This window comes from Ixodes scapularis, unplaced genomic scaffold (genome assembly GCF_016920785.2).
Source record: "Ixodes scapularis isolate PalLabHiFi unplaced genomic scaffold, ASM1692078v2 PGA_scaffold2__306_contigs__length_199485367, whole genome shotgun sequence".
NCBI lineage: Eukaryota > Metazoa > Arthropoda > Arachnida > Ixodida > Ixodidae > Ixodes > Ixodes scapularis.
The window spans coordinates 52,522,204-52,546,540 of record NW_024609857.1 but is presented as its reverse complement, the minus strand read 5'-3'; the positions used below and the strand labels follow the sequence as shown (position 1 = coordinate 52,546,540).

At 44.2% G+C, this 24,337-nt stretch overlaps 1 protein-coding gene across 1 annotated transcript in view; it reads right to left on the bottom strand.

The window, feature by feature from the left end:
* The window catches only part of LOC115310117 (voltage-dependent calcium channel subunit alpha-2/delta-1), a 405,214-nt gene that overhangs the window by 36,986 nt on the left and 343,891 nt on the right, over positions 1 to 24,337 (bottom strand). Inside the window, exons 10-17 of the mRNA XM_042291392.1 lie at positions 8,167 to 8,235; positions 7,083 to 7,172; positions 4,873 to 4,992; positions 3,832 to 3,910; positions 3,722 to 3,771; positions 1,240 to 1,323; positions 1,103 to 1,159; positions 581 to 658 (exon numbers count right to left, since the gene is read on the bottom strand). Coding sequence (XP_042147326.1) covers positions 581 to 658; positions 1,103 to 1,159; positions 1,240 to 1,323; positions 3,722 to 3,771; positions 3,832 to 3,910; positions 4,873 to 4,992; positions 7,083 to 7,172; positions 8,167 to 8,235 — 627 coding nt within the window. The remainder of the gene's footprint in view (positions 1 to 580; positions 659 to 1,102; positions 1,160 to 1,239; positions 1,324 to 3,721; positions 3,772 to 3,831; positions 3,911 to 4,872; positions 4,993 to 7,082; positions 7,173 to 8,166; positions 8,236 to 24,337) is intronic.

Genomic DNA, 24,337 nt, shown 5'->3' with positions numbered 1-24,337 from the left:
GTTTGAGATGTGGGGTTCGTGCATAAGTTTTTCTGTGTTATGGGTTTATACTAGAGCAAGTAGTCAATGTTCTGATCCTTCGAATCATATTGACTGTTTAAGCAAACGTATTTCTACGTGAAAGGCGTGTACATCTTAAAGAATAGTTTAACCGCTGTTTGACAAAGCGGGAAAACCGAAATGATGTCGACAATTACATTTTCACACGTTATTTTCGTGATTATTTTTTTTTTCATAATGACGCATTGCATTTATAATTTTAAGTTTGGTGACTGAACCATTAAACAAAATATCAAATACACTTAGCATAGCTAAGGAATTGTTCAGCCGTTAATAAACTCACTGAATATGCGAACAAAGGTATTCACATTTCAGTGGTTTCATTCACGCTACAACATACTTTTTTATGAAACTATTACCGATAAGTGAATCATGCTATATTTTATCGGCGTCTTCGTATAATAAACAGAACGCACATGTGAGAGCTTCCAGCCTTGATGGTAAATAATTGTCGTAGGCAATGGCTAGACAATTATCATAGCCTTAGCTCTCCTAGCCCATAGAGAATGGGATTGCGTACCTTGTACGTAGGTTCGTGATCTTTGAGCTCTTCGAGGGATACATCCACTCCCATGACCCCCACGATTGCCTGGTCTTTCTGCGATCACGAAGCAGGAAACTCCATGAAGAAAAGATGCGATACTTCATTGCAATTAAAACTATGGAAATATATCAGCTACGCTTCCTTCTTTAAATTTTGGTATCGCACAGCCCTCAAAATGAGCCAAAAGATCCTTCCCGACTGTGGTTCATTTAAATTAGAGTGAATGGCTCGTGTAAAATATATTTTAAATATTTAAATTTTATATTTTGTAATGAAATTCAGAATTCACTAGAAAATAAATGAAACTTCCATAAAGATTGAGATAAACTTGGTAGCAAGTAGGGCTTTTTCTAAATTATAAACAAGTAAAAAAAAAACTTTTTTGATGCCGAGTGTTGGGTGTCGTAAAATTTGTTCTATAGAAAATGCAGTGGAAGGTGGCGGGTGGTATATTCCTTACCCGTCGAGAAGCGAACAGAACATAAAGAGACGACTTACTGTGCCCTGGGTTTTGTTGTAAACAGGAAGAGTAGCCGTCGTCAGCAGGCCGATTCCCTAAAACCAATTTGGAAGATATATCTTAGTGGGAGAAGATATTAAAGATATAACGTTAGATGTAGGGACGGGCCACTCACCCCTGAATCTTGGTAGAAATTGGTCCAGGCAAATTGTTTCTCTCCAGAAAGCACCATAGGTCGGCTGAGCACCTTGAGGTACTCCTTGAAAATAAAACCGGAAGATATTGTCGAAAAAAAATAATATTGGTCGTTGATAAAAAAAAAAAAAACAGCAATAATATGTAAAGATAGCAAGTGCTCCGTGATAGTTGCTTTTTTTTTGTAATCAATAAATAAAACATTTATTTGTTACCGATTCTATATACGCTCATAAAGCCACGTATTACTCTCAAGGCAACAATTCTGTAACTCTTTCTTTAAGAAATATTTGAAAAGTTTGGGAATTTTTTAGGAGTAAGAACAATTTAAGGACTATATATAAACATCTCTTCTAAAATGGGTCATTTAGAAACATTACTTGAAATATATTAGGCAGAGTTTTGGGCAACCTTTTATATCTGCATCTATTTTTTCCAATATAGAGGGCGTTTCGCGAAGGCTATAAAGTATATCTAAAAAAGGCTAGAAGAGGAAAGAAAGAAACTCATTTCAGGAACAACCTGCCAGCCACGATGGACGTCAAGGATTGAGAAAAAAAAGAAAAAGATAATAATTAGCATAGTATTAAACTAAAATCTACGTATTGTGGTACCTGAGAAGAACGCTTGGCAAATCTCCTCTTTCTGTAAAAGTTCCTGTATATAAATCAGTCATTAGACCTGTCTTAGGATAGGCGTCTGCAGTGTGAAGCCCATGGCAGACCTCTCTGGTCAAAGGAATCAAAGATGTCTAATCACTGGGGGTGCTTGTCCTATTTTCAGATTTCGGACGGACCACATCTGTCACGGGACTTAAACCGAGAGCCAATATAAATTTTCTGGCAAACAGAAGAGCGTGCCAATGGGTCCAGTTGTTCTTTCAGATTTTCAAAAACGTCATAAAATTTGATAGCTCGAAATATTTAAAACCAAGAGGCTTCTTCTGCGAACGTTTGCATCACTCAAAGACCGTAGCTGCCATTAATGCCCGAATAAATATTTATAAACAATCTTTTTTTGCGCATACAATTGATTTATGGAACAGTCTTTCCGGTGATGTTGTTGGCATTGATTCATTCTCTTCTTTTCAGAAAGCTGTAGAGATCCTTTTTCAGTTCCAAGAACGTTTTTCGTTGTTTGTTCTTTTGTTTATTTTGTTTGTATGCTACTGAGATTTCAGTGGGCCAATTGGCAATGTAACCCACTCGTGCCTTGGCCCTAAACTGGGCTGGCAGTATTGACAAATAAATAAAAAAATTAACTTTTTAATTAAGGAAAAAAAACATGTAGTTCCAATGAGAAAATTGCTAAGCTTTTCGGGAAAGCACTAAATCCACACATTTTGGAAAGATATAGGGCAAAAACATCATCTTACGGTGTTAAAAAAAAACAAAAAAAACTCTCAAGTTGGACGCGTTTTTAGGTTTCGGTTTCCTATCGGGGTGCCAGCAGTCCTGCTCCCCGGTGGCCGCAGTGCGAAGTCATTACCTTGCCTCCCTTGTAGAACGGAGGGAAATATGGCGTACGTGCGTTGCGCCTCTCGGCCGCCGGGGAGCAGGACCGCTGCTGCGAAGATGCGCTCCCATAGGAAACCGAAACCTAGGAATGCGTCCAAATTGAGCGTATTTTAGTATGCCATAAAAGGCTGCCTCAGCCTTATCTCTCTTTAATTTTAGTTGATTTAGTGGTGATGCTTAGCAGGTTTATATTGAAACCATGTTTATTTTCACCAATTAAAAAGTTAATGAGTACATTTTAGCCCATTATCTAGCTAATTAGTATGTTTTTACAATTTTCACGTCCATCTTGACTGGCAGTTTGTTCCCAAAAAGAGTTTCTTCTTTTTCTCAACCACTATATTTTTTGGATATTTTGAAAGCCTTCGCTGAGACACCGGGACACGGAAAGACCGATGCGGATATAAATCATCAATTTAGAAATGGTTGGCATGTACATTTAATGTACACATGTTTACTATCTACTATAAATTTAATGCACACATGTTTACAGTATAAAGTTTATGTACACATGTTTACTTTATCTATACAACGAGTTAGTGTACACATGTTCACATTGCGCTCAGGAATTTTCACTCTTTACTGTCGAGTTCATCAAAGAAATCAGTCGCTACGTTTTTAAGAATTAACTCGCTTTTCTTGTTGGCGGGTTATGCGTTAGGAAGGTAAAGCTGGTAAAGCATTAAGAAGGTAAACAAGGGAGCCAAGTAAGTTGCTTAAAAACTACCGCGAAAAAAGATATAATAACGTCACATTGGAATTCAATCATAACTTCTAATACATATAGTAATACAGAAAAATACACGGCTTTTTATATAATTACTATTAATTGTAAGAGCCATACAAATGCGCACGACATTGGAACCCGTCAGATGGCTCTTTTCAATGCATAACATGGAATCATTTCATTTGTGGCGGAGGTACGTTCACTTGACTTGTACTCACCTGCACCTTGTACCTACTGGCTCCAAACGATGTAATAGCCGTAAAGTATCCTAGAAAAAGCAAGACACCACTGTAAAGACAAACGCTTAATGCATGTTCGAATGGGATACCTCTGTTGTTGCAAGCGAGAGCCTTGAGGGTAGCGTACGGTATCGGGTGCGGTCCAACAACGTAAGTGAAGATACGAATCTGAAATAGAAGCGAGAGGGCCTCAGTTTCATCTCAACAGAACCAGTTTCATACCTATCCGGGCTGAGCAACAGCTTTTCGTTTGTGAGCGCAAAAGAATAGCTAAGAAATATTGTCTTTCTCGCTCGTTATGATGCTAACCAAATGCCAAAACGAAGCTGTGTGCCATAAAGAGTCAGGAGATATTTATAATAGAGACCTTTCAAAAGTGCGCGCCATCTAGAAGCTGCAGCACCAATTACCTGAGCCCGTCGTTGTTTGATCACGTACTCCGAGAATCTATTGAACACGAGGTCTGTGTCATCGTTCGGCGCGAGCCCTGCTCGGCTCGTGTGAAAAACGAGTGCTGCCCTAAGAGTTCGGCGAAGGCCCGGATCCAATCGCACACACCTCGTGTCCAAGAAATGGCGATCACCATTGTTGCTTGATCAGATTTTGACAAGGGTCGGTTACGATGACGTAATTCCTTCTTGTCGCCCTCTTCGGAGACTAAGGTGTCTGGAACGTGTCCCCGACTGGTTCGCTTAGCGTCGTGTCTTGCCCCTACATAAAAAGCGTCCCCGAAACGGCGAAAAAGGGACGTCACAGAAGCCGGCACGTCACGTTGACGAAGTTCGCGATCCTGACGGTTGGTGGTAGAAGACCCGGTAAAAAGTACGAACGAACGCGATGTCGCTGTCGTTGAGGGGTCCCAACTCCTAACTGCTGAAGCTTCCGTGGACTGTAAAGCTAGAGAGCAAACTGTAGGAGAACAGGCGTCTGCTACATTTAACACCACTGCTGTGACACGCCATGTTCGCGGCCGGTAATAGCATGACACTTTTATTACGTCATCAGGCGGAAACCGATGGAAAACCACTTTTTGGGACGCGGTCAACTGATCCAGTCGAAGGCGCGTTCCAGGCACAGTACAGAGGCTAAACGGACTGAGTGTGAGAGAGCTTGAAGCAGGTCGGGGAAACCTTAAGTCCGGTGTTGAGTTTCTTGACCAATGGGGTTGGGTCTTCCGTGCCTCCGTCCGTGAAGATCATGATAATCTGGATGCATTCCGCGCCGGCATACGTCGTCCTATTTTCTTGAAACTGGAATCAAAGCAAACGCATATGTGGTGCCAATAGGTGGCCGTACTTATGATTTTATGTGCAGAAGGCAATGACATAATTTAAAGATCGTTCTGCCTATCGGTATAGCAACACACTACAGTAAAGATGGATCCATCAAAAAGCTGCATGTAGTGTTTGCACGTCATATCGCGTGACTATTTGGCAAGTTATATCGGCAAATGTTTCGAGCTTTGTGTGGGATAGATGTTACGATGCCGAGCTATCATGGCCCCGTAATACGTTTAAATAAACGGTAATACGAGATCATGTTATCTAACATGACCTCTAGATCATTATAACATTTTATCATGCTATACTACAAACCATGGTGCCGTAACATGTTTAGAAGAAAAAAGAACGTAATATGACGTCATATTATCATAACATGATCTTGCATTACTTATTGTTCGTATTGGTCTGCTTGATGACAATAATAAATGTCTACTACACATTCAAAGTTAAAAAATTCCAAGCTTCAAAGTAACAAAGAATCTACACAGGTCAACACTATTAGCGCGAATACAGCATAGGAGCGTTTTCTCTTTTAAATTTTACTACGAAAAATTATTTTCAGGCATGATATTTTACTTCCTAGGTTATTGCCCCTATTGAGTACTGTTCACCACATCAGTAGCTTGATGACAGTCCTTCGATTCTAATAGGAACACACAAAAAGTACAGGGAGATCTATTGGTCAATTCTAAAGGAATGCGTTAGCATGACCCTTGGAAACGCTGCACACGTACCCTTTGGGAAACGCTAACGCTGACCCCTTCTCTTCTTTCTTTTGGATTTCTCGTTTGCTTCCTTTATTTTTCTGCTGCCTGCTTTCGGCCTCGTTAAGGGGTCAATGTTAGAGTTTCCCAAAGGGGGACGTGTGTGGCGTTTCCCAAGTGTCATGCTCAGAATCCACCAATGGATTTTCCTGCAATTCTTTCACCGATTTTTTGTAGTCTCTGACTGTCAGTGTACGTCGGCGCCTTTGGATACGGTCATCCATATTACTCGTGGAAAGAACCACATCCATACCACTCGTGGAAGGAGCCGCATTCATATCACTCGTGGAGGGAACCACGTCCGTCGTTTCAACTACACACATATCTCAGCCTACGCACCGCTACGACGGAAACTCAGAGCGAGGAAGAACCGGCGACGGAAGAGCGGCAACTGTGCACGCGTGCACAGTGGCGTCACAAGGGCGAAGCGGGGGAAGGGGGGGGGAGGCAGACCGCCTTGGGTGCAGTGCTCAGGGGGTGTCCAGCTGGGCAGTGAAAAGGGGGGGGGGGGGGGGGTCGCGGCGCGGTACAGAGCGGGGGAGGGAGGAGCGGGGTCACGGCGAGCTACCGCCCTGGGTGCCGCTAACCCTAATGACGCCACTGCGTCCGCATTCCACTGCGCCACGGCGCAGCACCTGATAACAAAGCCGTAGTGCTCAATGAGATAACGTCATCAGAGAGGGCCAACGCTGGTCCCATATTGGACACTACGGTCACGTGAACGTTCGGCTCAAAAGTTCAAACTTGACTCGAAGCCGAGCGCTGCACGGCATTCGTTTCCATTCTATGTCTAGCGTTGGCCTTCTCTGATGACGCGATCTCAATCAGCACTAGGGCTTTGTTAAATAGGGAGTGTTGCGCGGCGCCTCCTCCTCTCTGGCTAAGCGCCAGCTGTGCGCGTGACTTTGACAAAAACCGAAAGGCTCGTTTTGACGAAAGCTCGGCGGTGCCTTTCAGTTTGTCAGCTCCAGGGGGAGAGAGAGAGAGAGGGAGGGGTTGAGGTTGACGCGTGCTGAAGTCAGCGCTTCGGACCAATGGAAGCGTCGTACGCGTCGCTCTCTCCCTTACCTTCTTCTTCTGTCCCTGTAGCTGGAATACGAAAGACACCGCCGGGATTTCGTCATAACGAGCGCTCTAATGCTAACTCGTTAAAAAAAAAATGTCGATTGCATGTTTGGACTAACAGTACCGCGCAATGTACTCGTCAGTCCCTTTCACTGCTCAATAAAAGTATGTTTAACTTAATCATTGTTCTAATGACTGCAATATTTTATAAACAAGGGGAAAACATACGTCTGCCATGTTTTGGAAAGCGAAGTCCAGTGCGTGCGACAAACTTGCGGTGCCGCCGTCGGTAATGCGGTCAATGCTCTTGGACAGTATCTGCAAAAACAACAGCACGTTCCAAACGAAAGCTTAGATGGTGGCACGTTATCGCCTCGTCAAGTTAGTGCCAACTTCTTTGTCACTTGACACACAAAAAACAAAAACAACAACATAAACAAGTACAGTAATTTTGTCGGAAAGTACCGAACACTGCTGCGACGCAGTAAAGGTACAGGCACACGCATAGGTGTGTGCCAGTATCGGTGTATTTGTCAAGTCTGCTTTCACTTGTTCTTCCGTGTGTGCGCGATGTATCGGCAAACAATTAGGCGAGACAATACAGCTAACCGAAGGCTGTTTTTATGGGGCTTCATATGGTATCAGCAATTATTTCCGAATTGTAGCTCGCTGCGATGATGACAAACTGCATAGGAGGTGAATTGTTTTGTTTTTCTTATTTTTAATAAGTAAAGTTTAACTGCGTTTGTTATGATGGAAGCTTCGGAGAACTGAATACTACCTCTGTTGCGTATCTTAGTTGAGTTTTATTCTTCGGGTTGTTTTGTTACACGCCTTGGTGCTTTGTGCGTCTCGAGTTTGTCTGCACGTTTTATTTTCCTGCACTTCTGCTACATTAAAATAGTGCTGCATATACATGTCGTACTTCTTTTAACTCCAGGGAATGTAGGGTCCCCTTTTAGCATGCAATGTCCATTGTTCACACGTACCTGTCGATAACGCCAACAAAAAAAAATTATATGAATGAATATAAAAAAATAGACTGCCATTGCGCAACCTTAAGCATAGTAAGATCAATCTCTTGTCATAATTTTATTCACCACTGAGTAATACATATTTAAAGCATCTGTTGAATACGCAGTTTTATTGCAGTGATCCCAATATTTTCTTTTCACAGTGACCGCAGAGGCTGACATATTTGAAGTTACACAAAGTTCACGTCGTGAAAACACTCGTAAATTGGGTTTATTTGATTTTGAATTTTTTTGTACAAAAACGCCACCCACTCTCTACAAGAGCACAAAACGCATACCCGTTTATTTCGCCTGTTGGCTTGCACCAGAGTGTCGAAGCACGACACCCACCGTACTTCTCTGGCAAACTGCAAAGGAAGATGTTTGATTGTTTTAAAACTAAGGTACGCCATCAACCTTGAGTATTTAAAAAACAAGATTAACGCAGACAAATGCATATTACATTAATTTAAACACTTTGCGATGGGTCACATTACCAAGAATAATACTTGCTTAAATTATCCATTATTAATGCATTCGGAATAATCGAAGGAAAAAGTACATGCCGCATATGAGTGGAAGCTCTAAGCAGACGCCGGGCTAACGCTTATCCCTTTGGAGGCTACATAAATCTTCCAGATTGAACGCCTATCTCGAGTGTATCGATTATGATTGAGGTTCCGCCGTTTTCGGTTTCTATTTTTTCAAAAGTCGGCGTACTTTTTTCTGTTTTTATTTTAAAAATTAACTTTTCGTGTTTTTTTTGGCGCATATTTATCCCCACAAAAGTTCATCGGCTTTTTTCGGTGAATATAAAATAAGCACCAACGGACGTCGGATCAGATGATACTTCTAGCTCTGATATTTGTGATCACTCAAAGAATAACGGTACAGATACATCGAAAAATAAAAGGACTCTTTATTTGGCAAATGTGTGCAATGAAAAAAAAAAAAAAAAAAAAAAAAAAAAAACAAGAAAGAAAAAATCAGAAGTACTAACAAGTCTGATACGAAGCCTATGCCGAAAAAACATAGAACTTCACCTTCTGTACATGAGGATGAGGTGATCTTATTATAGTAAACAGACGTGCACTTTTCCAGGTTCTCCTGGTTGATCCGCACTCTTTCTTTTCTGTTCATATGACCCTGAGCTTCGAGAATGCCCACTCAACGCTAACACTGGACACTGGCAGGCTGAAAAGATGAAGCGCTGCTTGAGCCAAAATCGGACAATCAACCAATTGTAACCGCCACCAGAGACATGGTGCGACGTTTTGAAGCACAACACGACATGCAGAGCTTGCATCAAATCAGCCTTCCTTATAACGAGTTTCAAAACATACTCGTACATGGCGAAGTCATGGGGCATTTCTGTACTTCGCGTTCCAATCGATGATGCGCTCATTAATCCAAAACGTCGTGATGGCCTCCATGTATCCCATACATTCGGACGCGTTTCGATGGACACTGTCGTTCCACTTTTTCGTTACGGCTCTGCGGTACGTCTGGAAGGTCAAAGGGACCTTTCCGGTTAACAATGAATATTAGAGAATGTATTCGACGTACTTTTATCGGCTTTTATTGGTTTAAATAAAGAATGCCGAAACTTAAATCTGACCTTTTTCGGTTAAAACCGAATTTTCGAAAATAAATTTGGCCTACCTTTATTGGTTATTATCGGTTTAAACCGAAAACTCCGAACCCTACTTATAATGCAATTGATGCATAGGTGCAAGCGAGCTAGACAAAAAAGACAATAAAATATAAAAGCCGCCAGGTCTCTGGTTCGATACCAAAACCAGGCGGATTATTTTGGTCGCGCACCACTCACCTAGTTGTGTTTAAAAATTTGTGTTAATCATTTGTCCTCTTTGTTCCCTTTCTCCAGGAATTTTTATTATCACTCGAGCGTATATTCTTTTAAAGACAATACAAGGTTACTTTTTCAACTTAGAATGCGTGTATGGTGTGGGTGTCCTAGTGAAAACGTAAGACGAAAAAAGCAATAGACGAAAGCAAGGCGCGAAAAGTGAGACGAAGGGACGCTACGATCGAAAGTATTCGCATATATTAACAGGGGTGGCCAGGCTGACCCAGCCTAACAGCCGCAGAGAAAACCGCGAAACTTCCATGAGCCGCGGCGGGGGGGGGGGGGGGGGGGGGGGGGGGAGGGGGGGGGAAGGCAAATTTTTGCTTAGAGCAATAAACGCAACTGGAACAGCTTTCAATCTGTTCAAGTCAAAAGCAGTGCAACTGTACGCAAGGTAGCAGTAGCACAAGAATACCAAGCCGCAACCTGTCTTTCGATTTTGAACGCGTTGCATTTCTCTTTTTGGGTAAGTGCTCGTGTGACCGAGAGAAAGGCGGGAAAGTATGTGTGTGTGGGGGGAGGGGGGGGGGGGGGCGTAGAGGAGGGAGTTGCGAGCCGCATTTTAACACGCGAAGAGCCGCATGCGGCTCGGGAGCCGCAGCTTGGCCACCCCTGGCATATAACATCACTACCGCAGCATGTCACCACCGCGGTTATCGTCTCAGTCCCATCAACTGGCGTAAGCGACCATGTGACCATGCCGAAAACCCAATAAATGTCGTCGTTACATAAACGATTGCAGGGAGATTTACCGGCCCTTTAGCATTTCCTACATAAAACGCTTTTTTTTTACGGTATAAGAGGTGCTATCGCAAAGATTTCCCAACCTGCAATAAATACTTAAAAAATAACGCTTTGATTGGGGTTTCGGGCTAAATATCCGTGAACTGATTTTTTTTTCTTTTTTACAGAGCAGTTTGCGTAGCGTTGTCATGCGAGTATCTGTAGGGAAAACGATCACTTCAAACTTCGCGGCAAAGTAAAGAAGCCACATATCTTATTCAATTCAGTGGGCCGGGCCAAATCAACCTGGTCCATCGGCAAGATGTTTTGGTGGCGCACTCTTATGGCCCCAATCCCTGACTTCACGACCGAGATTAGTACTAGCGAGTGACAACTTGGATGGTACGTGAAAATGTATGGCAAATAGCTAGTGAATTCTGTTGCATACGTGAAGCCTTCTAGCATCACAAACATTTTTCGATTCTGTTAGCCTCTGGTCTTCAGTCTTAGAAGTTTGTTCAGCAGCACGCCTAGCCCCTTCAGCCAGACGCTTACGTTCACGGCGCTCTTCATCAGATAACTTAACGAGGTGCATGTGTACACTTGATATCATAAAATCTGGCGATCTTCCAAAACCTTCTAACCCAATCCTCCTCTCCCACCTCGCCTCCTCGCCTACCTCTCCTTCTCATTCCACCCCTGGTCACCTGACCTCCCCGTTAACCAATCAGCGCCTAGCACCTCACTCCTCCTCTCCCACCCGTCAAGCAATCAGTGTTGAGCCTCGCCTCCACGCTTTTATCCAGGCTTCAGTTTTGGGCTTCACGAAATGCCGAACACCTAGCCAAAGAGCGTTTCACGTTAGAACGCGGGACAAGGCGTCGAGCTGCTCTCTGCTCAAGACGACCTAGTGAGCGTTTAGCCAATCGTGGAAGGCCGATCACAGCGACGCTTTTCGTCGCGCACGTCGCCTCTATTCACTGATAAGGTGGCAGAGCATCTCTTTCGAACAGCCGGCCTCCAGCACGCGCTCGTTGCCTTCCGCCGTGCTTTGCCTGCTCGTGCACGCTCGACGCTCACGAGGCACCGAAGCGTTGTCGAAAGCAGGAAGTTCGCGCTGAAGGCGGCACAAGCCGTTTTCGGCCTGTCACGCTAGGATACAACAGAATGTTGTATCCTAGCGCTAGGATACAACAGAATGTTCTCAAGCGCTGTTGGGTCGTTAAAAAAAAAATGTATAAATAAAGCAATGAACACTGTGCATTGAAACTTTTACAAAGATGTCCTTAGACTATGCATTCATCGTACTCAACTTGAGTGAGTGCTGGTATAAGGAAAACAAAATATGGTGCTTGAGAAAAAGTTCGTTTTTTTCCCCAAGAATATGAACAGAAAAACGAAGAAAAAAAAACGACGAAAATCGTCTGGTTAATGCTGTTTGTTCACAGATGGCAGCACACACACTAGGACTTGCTGGAGCTGTTTTAGGATTTCCATCTTAGAGTAGATGTTACGTTTTTGTCATGTTTTTTGTTGTGCCGAGCTGTACCAGCGTTAACTCGACGGTTTTTGTCGTTTTCCTCCCTCGGCAGAAAAATAAAGTTTTTATGTTTACTTTCTTTTTAGGAACTTATATACATAAAGTTTGAATATTATAAATGAGCCCCTAATGGCACAGTTGCGAAAAACGATGGATTGTACTTTGTTTACTGGTTTATTTATACCACCACGTATTCCAGCACGTATTCAAAAAAACCGTCAGTCGCCACAGGTGGGTAATCTGTATGGAGAAAACTGCATGAAGTTTCCGGTAGGACGAACAGACAGCCATGACGATGGGGGTCTATGATGACTGGGGGTCTTGAACGCGTGATGGAAACGAGTGAGAGCCCTCGCAGTACCCTCGTTCAGGAAGGCATCCTAAAGTTGCGCCACTTCGTGATAAGGGCCTAAATCTAAACGGTCATTACGTGGGGAAGCAGCTACGGAGTGTGTATTTCCCTGTTGTGTGTATATGAATGCATTTTTACATTGCTCTTGTTTTTTACAACGCAGCTCTTAGGCTCCCGTTTCCTGCTTGAGCGGCATCGGCGTCGCCGTCGGCGTAACCGAGCGTTGCATTATGGGACATTGCCCATAATGACGTCACATGTGACGTCACGAGGGTAAAGTTTCCCCCTAAATTTAGCGGGAAATTTTACTGCTAAATTTAGCGGCACGTTTTGTTATGATGACGTCACACGTGAATTTTCACGTCACGTCTCACGTGACGTCACATGTAACGTCACATGTGAATTTAGCGGGAAAATTTCCCTGCTAAATTTAGCGGGAAATTTCCCCGCTTAATATAGCGGGGAAATTTTCGCTAAGTTCAGCAAGAAATTTAGGGAAAATATTTAGCCAAAATGGGAGGGGAGCAGGAGAGGACGATGGGAGGGTACGGGGGGAGAGGAGGGGTATACGCTTTGCTCCGTATCCTACCCTCCTCATTTTCCTCAAGAGCTGACCTCCAATTCGGCATTGCAGCGAATCGTAAAGGTCTTCAATTTTTGTTTTGTTTTTTCTCTACCCGGTTCTTCTGAGGATAGAAAAAGAAATAAAGAAAGAAAACATCCCTCGTTTTTAAATAAAGCTACGAAATTCTCCTTTGCTTTTAGGTCGCCTTAGTAAAGTCTACTCGTAGAAAAATATGAGACAAACAAGGATATTCGGGTTCGTTTTATTTTTGAGAGAGATACAAAATACGTTTTGGAATTAACATACATATATATATTTATTTTTCTGGCTGATGTGCTTGTGAATAGCGATTGCGGCTGCAGAGTGGCAGCAGACGGCACCGAAACCATCATGCTACATTTCGAAAGCCGCCGAGCCGCTTCGATCGGGCTTTCATTGTTTTCGGATCAGTGTATGAAATCCTTCTTCAGCCCAGAATAAATTTAGGGCTACGTATGGCTTCTTCCTCCACAATTCTTTCGTTTTATTGAAAAGGTACTCAAGAACAAGTCAATCGCTGACGAACATAGTTGTTTTTTCTTTTTTGTTTTTCGAGCAGAGTTTGGCTAGGAGTTGCTTTTGCCTGTAATACCTGGAAAAGTTTCCTTCAATTTTGTCTGGAGATATCGCGATCTTAGAGTTACTTTAGTTATTTGTATACCTTATATTTTCAGTTCTCGTCGAACACATAATGTTGCGCTTTCTCGGTTTTGTCGAAGGCATGCGGACGTGGGGTCAAGGATGATACTCAATTTGGCTGCTGAGAAGCTTTGCCATTGCAATTTTAGTCACGTCCCGACGGCATGATGGGCTAAAAACCCGCATGTGGACCTTTTTTGGTTGACGTGACCAATTCGGAAAAAGTGTTTGTTAGGTCGTGCTCATCAGTAAAGAGCTCGCCGGAGCGACGAAGGATGTTGTTGGGAGCCGGTGTTGTACATAAACATCGTTCTTGTTTTTGTAACGGACGTGTTCCAGTTCCGTCTACGTAACGTGTAAAGACGATTACTTCGTTCTGTCTAAAGACCCATTCACATGATAACGCTTCACTACTTTTGACAGCGTCATGACGTCGAGTTACGACTGCGAGTCTCCTGAATATCCGTGCTTCTTATGAAGCGTGGAAGCCAATTCAAAAGGTAGCTGGGCACGTGGAATACGAAGCACGGATATCCCGGTGACCCGCGGTCATATCACTGCATAACGTAGTCAAACCGATCAAACGACCGCTACTGTTTCTTACGTTGCGCCGAGATTCAGACGCAAGTGACCGGGACAACCGTGCTTCGTATCTCCGGTGGAAAGCTACTAAATCAACATTTTTTTTTTTTTTTTTTGCAAAATAGGTTTTTTGTAAAATGACCAAAATACAAAGGAGCACGATACGATAGTGATTGCACGCGCGGTACGTCCGAACGTCTGCAACAGCGGCTGTTTTACATTTTTCAGAGGAGATCCTTTTTAATCTTTTCACAAAGTTTGCGAAATGCAAACCCTTCGTCATAATACTTGGCGATTTTTGGCAAATCTTAAGCGTTTGAGTTTTTTGGCTGGTGAACTGCCGAAGTTTATATAAACAAGTATTAGGGATCTCCCTTCTCCTGTTGATTGGCGTCGTGTATGGGATAAAACAAGTGCTCTAGAACAAGGTCAGTGACGCAGAATTTGTCCTTTTAGCCAACCGAAGAAAGGCGAGGTTCGGGGTGTGCCGGCTCTCCTCTTAAAACTACGTTCTGTATGCAAACCATTTCATTGCTGAAAAAGGTCAAACACGAAACCGAGGCTTACGAAGGAGCTTTCGCAAAACGGGTTTGACATTTCCAAAGAAGATAAGAGCGCGCGTACGCAGCTTTCATATATACTAAAATTGTTAAGGTGTAGGTCACACGAGCGCCGATAACTTCGCTTTTATGAACTCAGAAGAATTTAAAGCGACGAGCGCTCTCAGCAAAAAAAAAACAAAAAACAAAAAAAATGAAACGGTATAGACACCCCTTGTCGCATATGCTACACCCCAAAACTCCAGTTTGACGTACAGCGCACTGACATCGAACCGACGGTACCAACACTCTCGAGCGGCTCATTTTGAAATATCTTATGTACGTGTTAATAACTACAAAAACAAACAAACAAGTAATTGTTTTTTTCCCTACTGCAAATTTTCAGGGGTTTTTTTTGTAGTTTTTAATATACACTTTAGCTGTTTCTACGTTATATTGCACCGTTATCAAGCCCTTGTATAAGTTCGGGCCGTCTTTTCAAGGTCAGTGCGCTGCACGTCGAACTGAAGTTTCGATGTCTTATATGGGTCAAAAAGGTGTAAGACTACAGCCGTTTTTGTTATAGTGAGGGCAGGGTGGCTCGCGCCTGCTGTGTCACATAGCTTGCCAAAATGGGGAGGATTCACTGGCTGTCGTAGTTGTGGGCGTTGTTCTTTCGCCAGTGGTGACAGTGAATACGTTCGTTTCTCACCTTAAAGGTTGTAGCACCCATACTCATTGAAATGATGAAAACTAAAGTCACTGAATTCTGGGAAAGTAGCGCCATTGCCTTTCCTGCCTGCTAGCCGAGCACAAACAAATACTAACATACAGACGACTAAAACCTCGCAACGTGATTGGTTCATCGGTCTCTGTTGCCATGGAAATCCCCATCTCGGTCCATTCAGATCTTCGAAGCTTGAAGAGGGTCACTTTAATTCAGTCGCACCAAGGTCGCCATGGAGCATCATCGTACTGTAGGCGTTCCTCGCCATTGCAAGCGTCTTTGGCACTGTGTATGCACTCAACTCATCAATCATGCCCATCCCCACGGATCTCTTAGATTTATATCGTTTATTTCAATACAGGAAAATTATTTTTCGATGCCTCCAAGCACCGACAGAAGATGTACGCTTGTTTCGCCGGTGTGTGGACAGCAATATCTCGGTATACAAGAAACGTCTCCATAAAGCTACACGTCACCAGCGAATTTAGATTGAGTCACCAATAATAGAGAGGTCAAGGAGGAAATGCTCCTTTCAAGGGCCAAAAGGGCGACCATATGGGGAGCTTGCCGCTACTTTCCCGCGATCCAGTTACTCTAGTGAAATCGACAGAAAGGAGCTTCAGCTGCCCGAACCTCCAGCTCGAGCTGCCGACTTTCGACAACGCTTTGCCGTCTCGTGCACCTCGAACGCGCCCGCACATCCGAAGCAGGGCGAAAGGCTTAGTGCGCGTGCTGGAAGCCGGGCGTTCGAAAGACAAGCCCGGCCCTTCTCACTTTGTCAGTGACTATAATGAATGTTACTTTACTCACGGGTTGCTCGTGGTGCTCACCCCGTGTAGGGAGTATTCACTGGCGGCCATATCCGTGTGCGCTGCTGCTGAGCGCGTGCTGACGGCGAGCTTCCGCAGTCCTTTTGGACCGTGTATTTAGCACCATCAAGGTTGCCGGTCTTAGCAGGCTATTAGTGTGAGCTAGTTCTGAGCATGCGCTCTAAACATCGCCCTCAAATATGGCGTCCAGTGAATACCTCCTATATAAGCGGCATTCACTGGAGGTCGTAGTCTGCTCCCGCTGACAACGATCTTACGATGAGCTTCCAAATCGCTTGCGCAACGTACATTCCACACCACCAAAATAAGGCGAGGCTCACTCCAATGAGCCGCGACCACCTCGCTGAAACGTGGTGCCCAGTGAATCAGACCTGTACTTACTCTGATCTTATCTTTTTGTCTAAAAACTGGTACGGACAGCCTCGTTTTCTTACGTTACGTATAAATCACCGAAACATCTGTGCCTCGAATGTCCCGTGCCAGGCTCTCGCCTTAAACTGGTAGCCACGCTTAAAATGAAGCGCAGATGTCAATGCTGAATGCTGGCTAGTACTGGCTAGTTGGTATTGGTCTTGGGTTGCCAAAGGCATGGTAGCGCTTTTTAGACGAGGACAAATGAAAGACAAGACAGACACGAGCGCTGACTGCAACTATTTAATCGACATGGAAACGAGGCATATATACATTCTTCGATCCTAACAATCAGCCAAACCCAGGCCTCGCCGCCGCTCGCATGAGGAGGTGCAGTTCATGCGAGCGGCGGCAAGGCCTGGGGTTGGCTGATTGTTAGGATCGAAGAGTGTATATATGCCTCGTTTCCATGTCAATTAAATAGTTGCAGTCAGCGCTGGTGTCTGTCTTGCTTTCCTTTCTTTTGTCCTCGTCTAAAAGGCGCTACCATGCCTTTGGCAACCCAAGACAGAGATGTCCCCGTGAGTTGTGGCGTAAGCAGACGTAAAATTTCATAACGAAAGGTAACGGAAAATGGGACCGTGTGGTGCAGGTATTATGCTCAAACAGCAGATGAAAGCCACGCATCCACACTATTGGAATAAATTACAGAAGGCTAAATAAGCCTCTCGCATTCCTGGTAGATGCGTTCACTGTACGAGCTTGCACGCAAACCGAGGAGTGTCCAGGTCTTACAGTGCGAACGCAAAAGGCTTGCGCACACAAACTAGTTCTTGAAACTGCAGTACCGAAATAAAGCCAATTCAGATTAAGCTATCACTGCTGACCTTTTCTGGTCTTATCAAGATACCGAGCCACTAAAGTGGGCGTTCACGTGCTTCCACAAAGGCCAATGCCGGGGAGAAGCACCCAGTCGAATCTAAAATAGCAATAACCTGTCCTGCTGTTGTAATGATGCATGGAGCGAAGGGATCAAAATGAGAGATAACACAAATGGAAGGTCGGTTATTGCCTTGCAGCAGCTGGGCAAGGGCGCAATACAAATGTTGACGGCTTTAATCTTTTTTTATAGGTTAATTTTTTTTTTGTTAAGCCGCAGCCGTCGACTAAAAAGATGTTACAAAAAAAAAAAAAAAGAAAACGGCGCTAAGGAAAGAAAGCTTTACGTCATATATTGTAGAGATTCTCACGGCTCATGAAAAACCAAAGAATGCGTAAAAATGCCTTGTTTTGAAGAGACAAAAATAAATGCGGCAGGCACCACGTTATGATGTGTTCACACTACGGATGCAACGCGCCGATTTTTTATAACACGCGCAAACGTAAGCGCAAGAAGCGGTACGATTTCGTTCAGACTACAAGCAATCGTGGTCTGAATGAACTTGTTCCGTTTGTTGCGCTTGGGTTTGCGTGTGTTATGGACCGTTGGCGCGTTGCGTCCGTAGTGTGAACATAGCATAAGTCGCGAGAAACGGAACAAATGGTCCCGGAATAAATGGTCCCGGAATAAACGGTCCCGAAACAAATGGTCCCGGAACAAATGGTCCCGGAACTAATGGTTCCAAGTACAAACTAGAAAAAAATGATCCCAGATAAATATAGCCAATCTGGCTTCTGCGTTTTCGGATAAATCCGATAAAATCCAATAACTCTCGCCGGTCAACATTTAGGGTTTCCAACTTATAAGAAAAGCTCCGAATTTCGAGGCTGACGGTTGCACGAACTCAGTCCGTTTTTATATTTTTCTGGGAAGCTGGGAAATATTTCTGCGCTATGGAAACCTACTGCAGCTATAAAGGCATCGAGCTCCGCTGGTTATGGTATGATACCAACACGCGTCATGACGAGATGGAAGTAATTCGAGTTTCATGGCTTCAACAGGGGGGAGGCACCCACTTGATCGAATGACGTTTCAGCGAACGCCCACGTTTCACCGAATGACACTTTAGCGAATAGTCGGCCGCCGCGAAGGGGCGTTAACGGGTGGGCCAACTACCTTCACATTTTTTGTAATGAGCTGCCGTAGACTCTCGCCGCCAAAGAGGCGTAAAGCACGAAACACATTTACGACGAAACCTTCCGATCCGACGTGCGGACTGCCGGAATGACCTTGGGGGGCGAGGGTTTTCGTAGCATCGCAGAGCGTTGAAAACCCTTGCCTCCGACCGTCGTATTGCGTGGTCGGACGTTTCGCGCCTAAGCGCAGCGCGAGGGGGGGGGGGGGGGGGGGGGAGTTAACATGCGCCCTTGATATTCGCTAAAACGTCAATTCGCTCATTTGATATGGATCCGCTTCAACTGTATAACTTGGGGTACTATAATTTCGTTTCAAAAATTTTTTGTTCGAAAATATTATGGCGAATTTGAATAAAATTAAGTTCAATACCCGACCACTTTCTTCGAAGTAACCGGCGTCAAAATAGGGATGAGATCCTTCATTACACCAGGAAACCACTGATTGCATAATGAAGAAAGCATAGTGCATGGTATATCTTAGTTTCAAAACAGTCTTTTTACGGGACCATTTTGTTCTACCTTGGACTTGGACCATTAATTCTGGGACCATTTGTTCCGGGACCTTTAGTTCCGGGACCATTAGTTCCGGGACCATTTGTTCCTACACCCATAAGTCGCACCCCGGAATGCAAAACGATTAACACATCTGTGATTGACGCTTACGGTTTTATAACTCGAGATGTAACTAAAAACCATAAGATACATGAACATTTTTCAAATAACTACAATATGACACATTATCACGGAATATTTTCCAAGCGTGTTCAAGTTAGTGTGATGTCAATCAACACGTTTAGTGATATGAAAGAAAACCTTTTAGTACCTGAATAAAAAAAGAACAAAAAACGAATGCGCTAACGTCAAAATTTCGACTTATGTGGTTTGTTAAAATGTGAGAAACGCCATTCATTATTCTTTAAGCGATTGTTTTTATGAGAAGCAAGTGCGTCTAGAAAAACGTTTAAAGTTATTTTGCATTTTTGCTAAATTTAATTTTAAAAAAATCAGTTTTTTTTTATCGGAGTACTTTGTTACCAATACAATGGGTTTCAAGTTAAGGTAATGTGCCGATAGAAGAATAAACTATATATAAAACAACTTTATAACTTGGGGTATTAGTTCAATGAAACCATTTAAGGTAACCTCCTTGCAAAAGAAAAAAAAGGGCATTGACTGCGGTCACGTTATTTTCTATCGTCTTACTTAAAATTCTAACATCACATTTTTTTTTTTGTAATAAAAAATTACATGAGAACGTTAAACGCCTGTTTCAAGCGCTGCTTGCTTCGCTAATGCTCTCTTCGCGCTCATGCAAAACTTGACACTCCAGCACTCTTTCTGCAGCCGTGACCTGCCTCCCTTTGATCTTCAGGTTGCTGCAAACTTCGATAGTCTTTGATCTGGAGTCTGAAATATCGCAACCCAAAACCACGAAAAACACAAAACACCTCTTCATTATTTGAACAGAAAAAGAAAACTGAACTAAATCAAAAGAACCAGAAAACTCACAAAACCAGTTCAGGCATCGGAGAGCTTTAAGTGCAACATAAAACGAAGAACAAACAGTAACAGCGAAGCCGAAACACGCGCGAAATAAAAAGAAGAAGAAAAAAATATCTTTTTTCCATAGAAAATTTATAAGGGCTGGACATACGATTTCGTCAATATGGCTTCGCCATGTCCCGTCGCCCTTTTATTAAATAATGCGGGCGAAACCAAACGAGGCCTTGGGACTGTTGAAGGAACGGGACGTTATCCGAAATTCGATACCGGTATTTGTAGGCACCAACAGAAGCGGTCCTCTCATATATAATTCAGCGAATTTTGATGTGCGGCAGTACATATGGGTGAGCGTTCTGCGGTGTCAGACTTCTAATTCCGCCTGCCGCCGAGGACAAAGGGTTCCCACCAACAGAACGTTGCGCGAATATATTCATGCGAAAATGAAAAATTAACGCATAGCAGATGTGGTACAAAGAAGCACAAAATTCCCTCGTCTTTTTCTATGGCGCTGTTTTCTTGATGAGTAGTTTCCTCTTACTTTTATCATTTCTGTCGAAAACCTTCAAGATTTTCGTAACTTCCTAGCGTTTCTGTATTGTACCGTTTACGTGTAGCCAGTCTGTGCATTCCTAATTCGAAATCGTATATCGAGCGTACTTCCAATTTAGGTTTTCGGTAAACAATTAATTTAAATAACTAAAAAAAATTCACACCACGAATTTACTTGTTGAATTGCTCGGCATGAAATAAAAAAGAAACGTTGCCAATATCAGTGGGCTGAGCCAAGTTAGAAAGTGCAGCTTGGGCGTACCAACAAATCCCGTAGTACAAAGGTTCCTGGTCTGCCGACGGATCTGATGCGTCAGCGCGGGTTCTGGTTACGTCACATAGAAAGCTTTCGATGTTCCTTGCCGCGCGGGCTCGTTCCGCTAAATTCAGCGGCTGAACATACTTACTATAGGAGGCTTCGGAACAGGGGGCCCCCTAAAGCCTCGGGTCCCCCGATTGGCTCGAGGAATCGCACAGCGCATGCGTAGAACCCCTGCGCGTACGCACTGCGACACCCCAAACTTCTCGAAGGAACCAATGCGTTTGGGACCCCCTGTTTTAAAACTCCCCATTTTAACTTAAAACGTAAGCGCACGAGTCAATGCATACACGCAGTGACACAAAAGGATTGTCTTTTAGTGTCAAGATCTAGAGTGACGGGCATTGATTATACGTCACTCAGAGGATAAGAACGGCAGGGAGGTCCTTCGGTTGTCCCGCCTCCAGCGCGAGCTTCTCACCTTCGATGATGCTTCGGCGTCTCGTGAGGTTCGAGCGTGTACGAGCAACCGAAGCATGACCGAAGTCGCAACGAGCTCGTGTTAGAGGCCGAACCCCCGAAAGAAACGCCCTGTAGTTCTCACCCTTTCAGTTCCTATTCGCGACTCGAGCGACTTGTAGGGGACGCCGTTATCGTGCAAATATGACGGTCTAATACACGCCGTGTCTTGCAATGCGCGAGATCAACGCACAACGCTGAAGAATCAGCAAGCGAGCGTTAGACTCAAAATGGTTTGGCCCGCTTTTTATCCTCCGCGTTTCGAGCCTGCCTCTATGTGTTGTTGCAAGTGGGCTTCCAGAGGCTTGGCCTTTTTCGAGAAGGCGATCAAAGGACTGCTTACTCTCATTCCATGGTGCTAAGCAGACTTGTACGTAGTTCAACTACTCTACTCAAACTACTGTAGTTTAACTACTTTTCCGAGTAACTTGGTAACTTTCAATTACAACTTTATTTGGGTAATTAGTAGTTTACTTTGACTACGTTTTTCAGGTAACTTCTACTCAAAGTACTAACTACTTTCGAACTCTAGTGCTAATTTTGCTCATCACAAAAGTTTGAGAGCAGAAGTAAATTAGACGCCGGCAGATGAAGTGGCATTCCCGAACAAGGGGCCCCCTCCACATTCCGTTCCCATGCACTTAACTCGGCAACCGCACAAAATGCATCACAGGCATCCTTGGGCCAAGGTGGCGACGAGCAGCTAAAATTTAACACCGGCGCGCACGAACACAGGAAGAGATGCTTGACAAGCCTTGGTCGGGGATTGACCTAATCCGGTAATGCACGTATACGCACCGCGCCTCCAGTTGCAACCGTGAAAGACAGGGACACTCCGAGGGTTGTTGTTTTCATGTTGTCAACCTTTAGTTAGTCTGCCTCAAGCGGTTTTGGGTTCCACAGGAGGCGCCACCGGAATGACCTCGTAGCTGGGCGACTGTTCCCGTCGTCACCTCGTTGTCAACGCATGCGCTTTGCAAAGCCTGATTCCCCCGCGCACAAACGCAGACACGGATAAAGGGGTGTCCAAACAGGACACTACAAAACACACGACTCCGACAAATCGTGAAAATTGAAGCGGACGCGCCCGCTTCAATTTTCACGACTCGTCGGAGTCGTGCGTTTTGTAGTGGGACACCCCTTAATCCGTTGATGGGAGCACGTTCCCGCTTTCAGCTGCAACTGTACGAGCGACGATGCTTGTTCCCACGTAATCTTTCGCGTCCTTCCACGCCAAAGAGACCTCCTTTTTGTTGAAAACGATTCACTTGTCAGGCGTGTCAGGCACGTCAGGATACTGTAGTGTCGGTGATGATTGCGAGTCACCCATCGTCGTGCCGCGAGACTTGAACCCTTGATGGTCAGGTGCACTCGCTCAGCGTACTCTCCGAACGTCGTGGGAATAAAGAGCGGCCAATCATAACAATCCCGACTTACCGAAGAAGAGGAAAAAGGAGGGAGGGTTTGTTATAAAAGAACCTCTAGCCGAGGCAAACCTTACATGTTTCTTCATGGGCACTTAAGATGCCGACACCCGCTTACCCGACCCTGCGCAGCCTGTTTTTCAAATTGAACGCTGCCGTTCCATCTTGCGTCGGGGGAACGTCTTTTTAGCTTGGCTGGGGACGTCTTTAGGGAGAAAAGGGGAAAGCTCTCCTCTCAAGAACTTTGAAAGTCAATTGCTTCTGCGAGAGAGCAAACTATTTTGGTGAAAACGCAAGCCATAAAATAACTGCATTTATTTAATGCTCGCAGGGTTTCTCACCGATCAAATCTTCTGTTCATTTTGCTACCAAAAAATATAAAAAAGTAACTTCGAAAGTAACTTCAAAGTAACTCACTACTTTTTACAGTAGTTAGTAGTTTACTCAATTACTATTACAAATGCGTAATTTCTACTCTACTCCAATTACTTTTGGCGTCGATACTCAGTAACTTAACTTAACTACCTTATTTGAGTAATTTGTACATGTCTGGTGCTAAGGAACAAGGCCGGATAAAGAAATTTCGGGGCCCTGGGCTAAGGCTGTTCTCGAGGCCCCTGCTGATGATGATAATACTGAATATGATGACGATGTGGTGGGCGGTAACGACAATAGCCACTTCGGTGGCTCGGAGGCAATGCGCCGGCCTACGGATCCCCAGGTGGCGGGTTCGAGTCCCGGCCGTGGTGCCCGCATTCTGTCGGAGGCTTATTGCGGAGAAGGCGCCGTGTAACAGAGTCTTCGGTTGCATGTCAAAAGGTCCCCAGGTGGTCGAAATTAATCCTCCGTCTTCCACTGGGGCGTGTCAGATGCCCGTCGTTGGTTTGGCAGGTAGAACCCCCAAACTTGACTTTGGTAACGACAATGACGGCAGTTTGTGTATTTCACCACCTTATGAAATATGAATACCGTTAACCTTATGGTACACATTGGAAGGTGTCGATATGTATATGTAGCTTCTATAATTAGGGAATTCAGGTTTCACTGGTGGAAATGAAGCCCGTGGAATTGTGGGAAAGAGGCTGTTTCGGAAAGAGCCAATCGCTCACTAAGACGTACAAATCAAAAATAAACAGTTCACAATAAACAATTCGGGAAAATGTTAAGAAGTGCCGCGAACATTTAGCAGCTCCATGGAGAGTCTCGTAAACTTCCGTTTAAATGTTTAAAATGTTGACTCCGCTTTTCTATGAACTTGTTTTATCAGACCTACTACCTTATTTATAGACTACGTGCGTGTCTCTGACGACTTGCATAAATTCAACATTATGGTGAGTTAGAGAGACGGCACATATGGCACCCTTTATGTCGACTAGTATGATT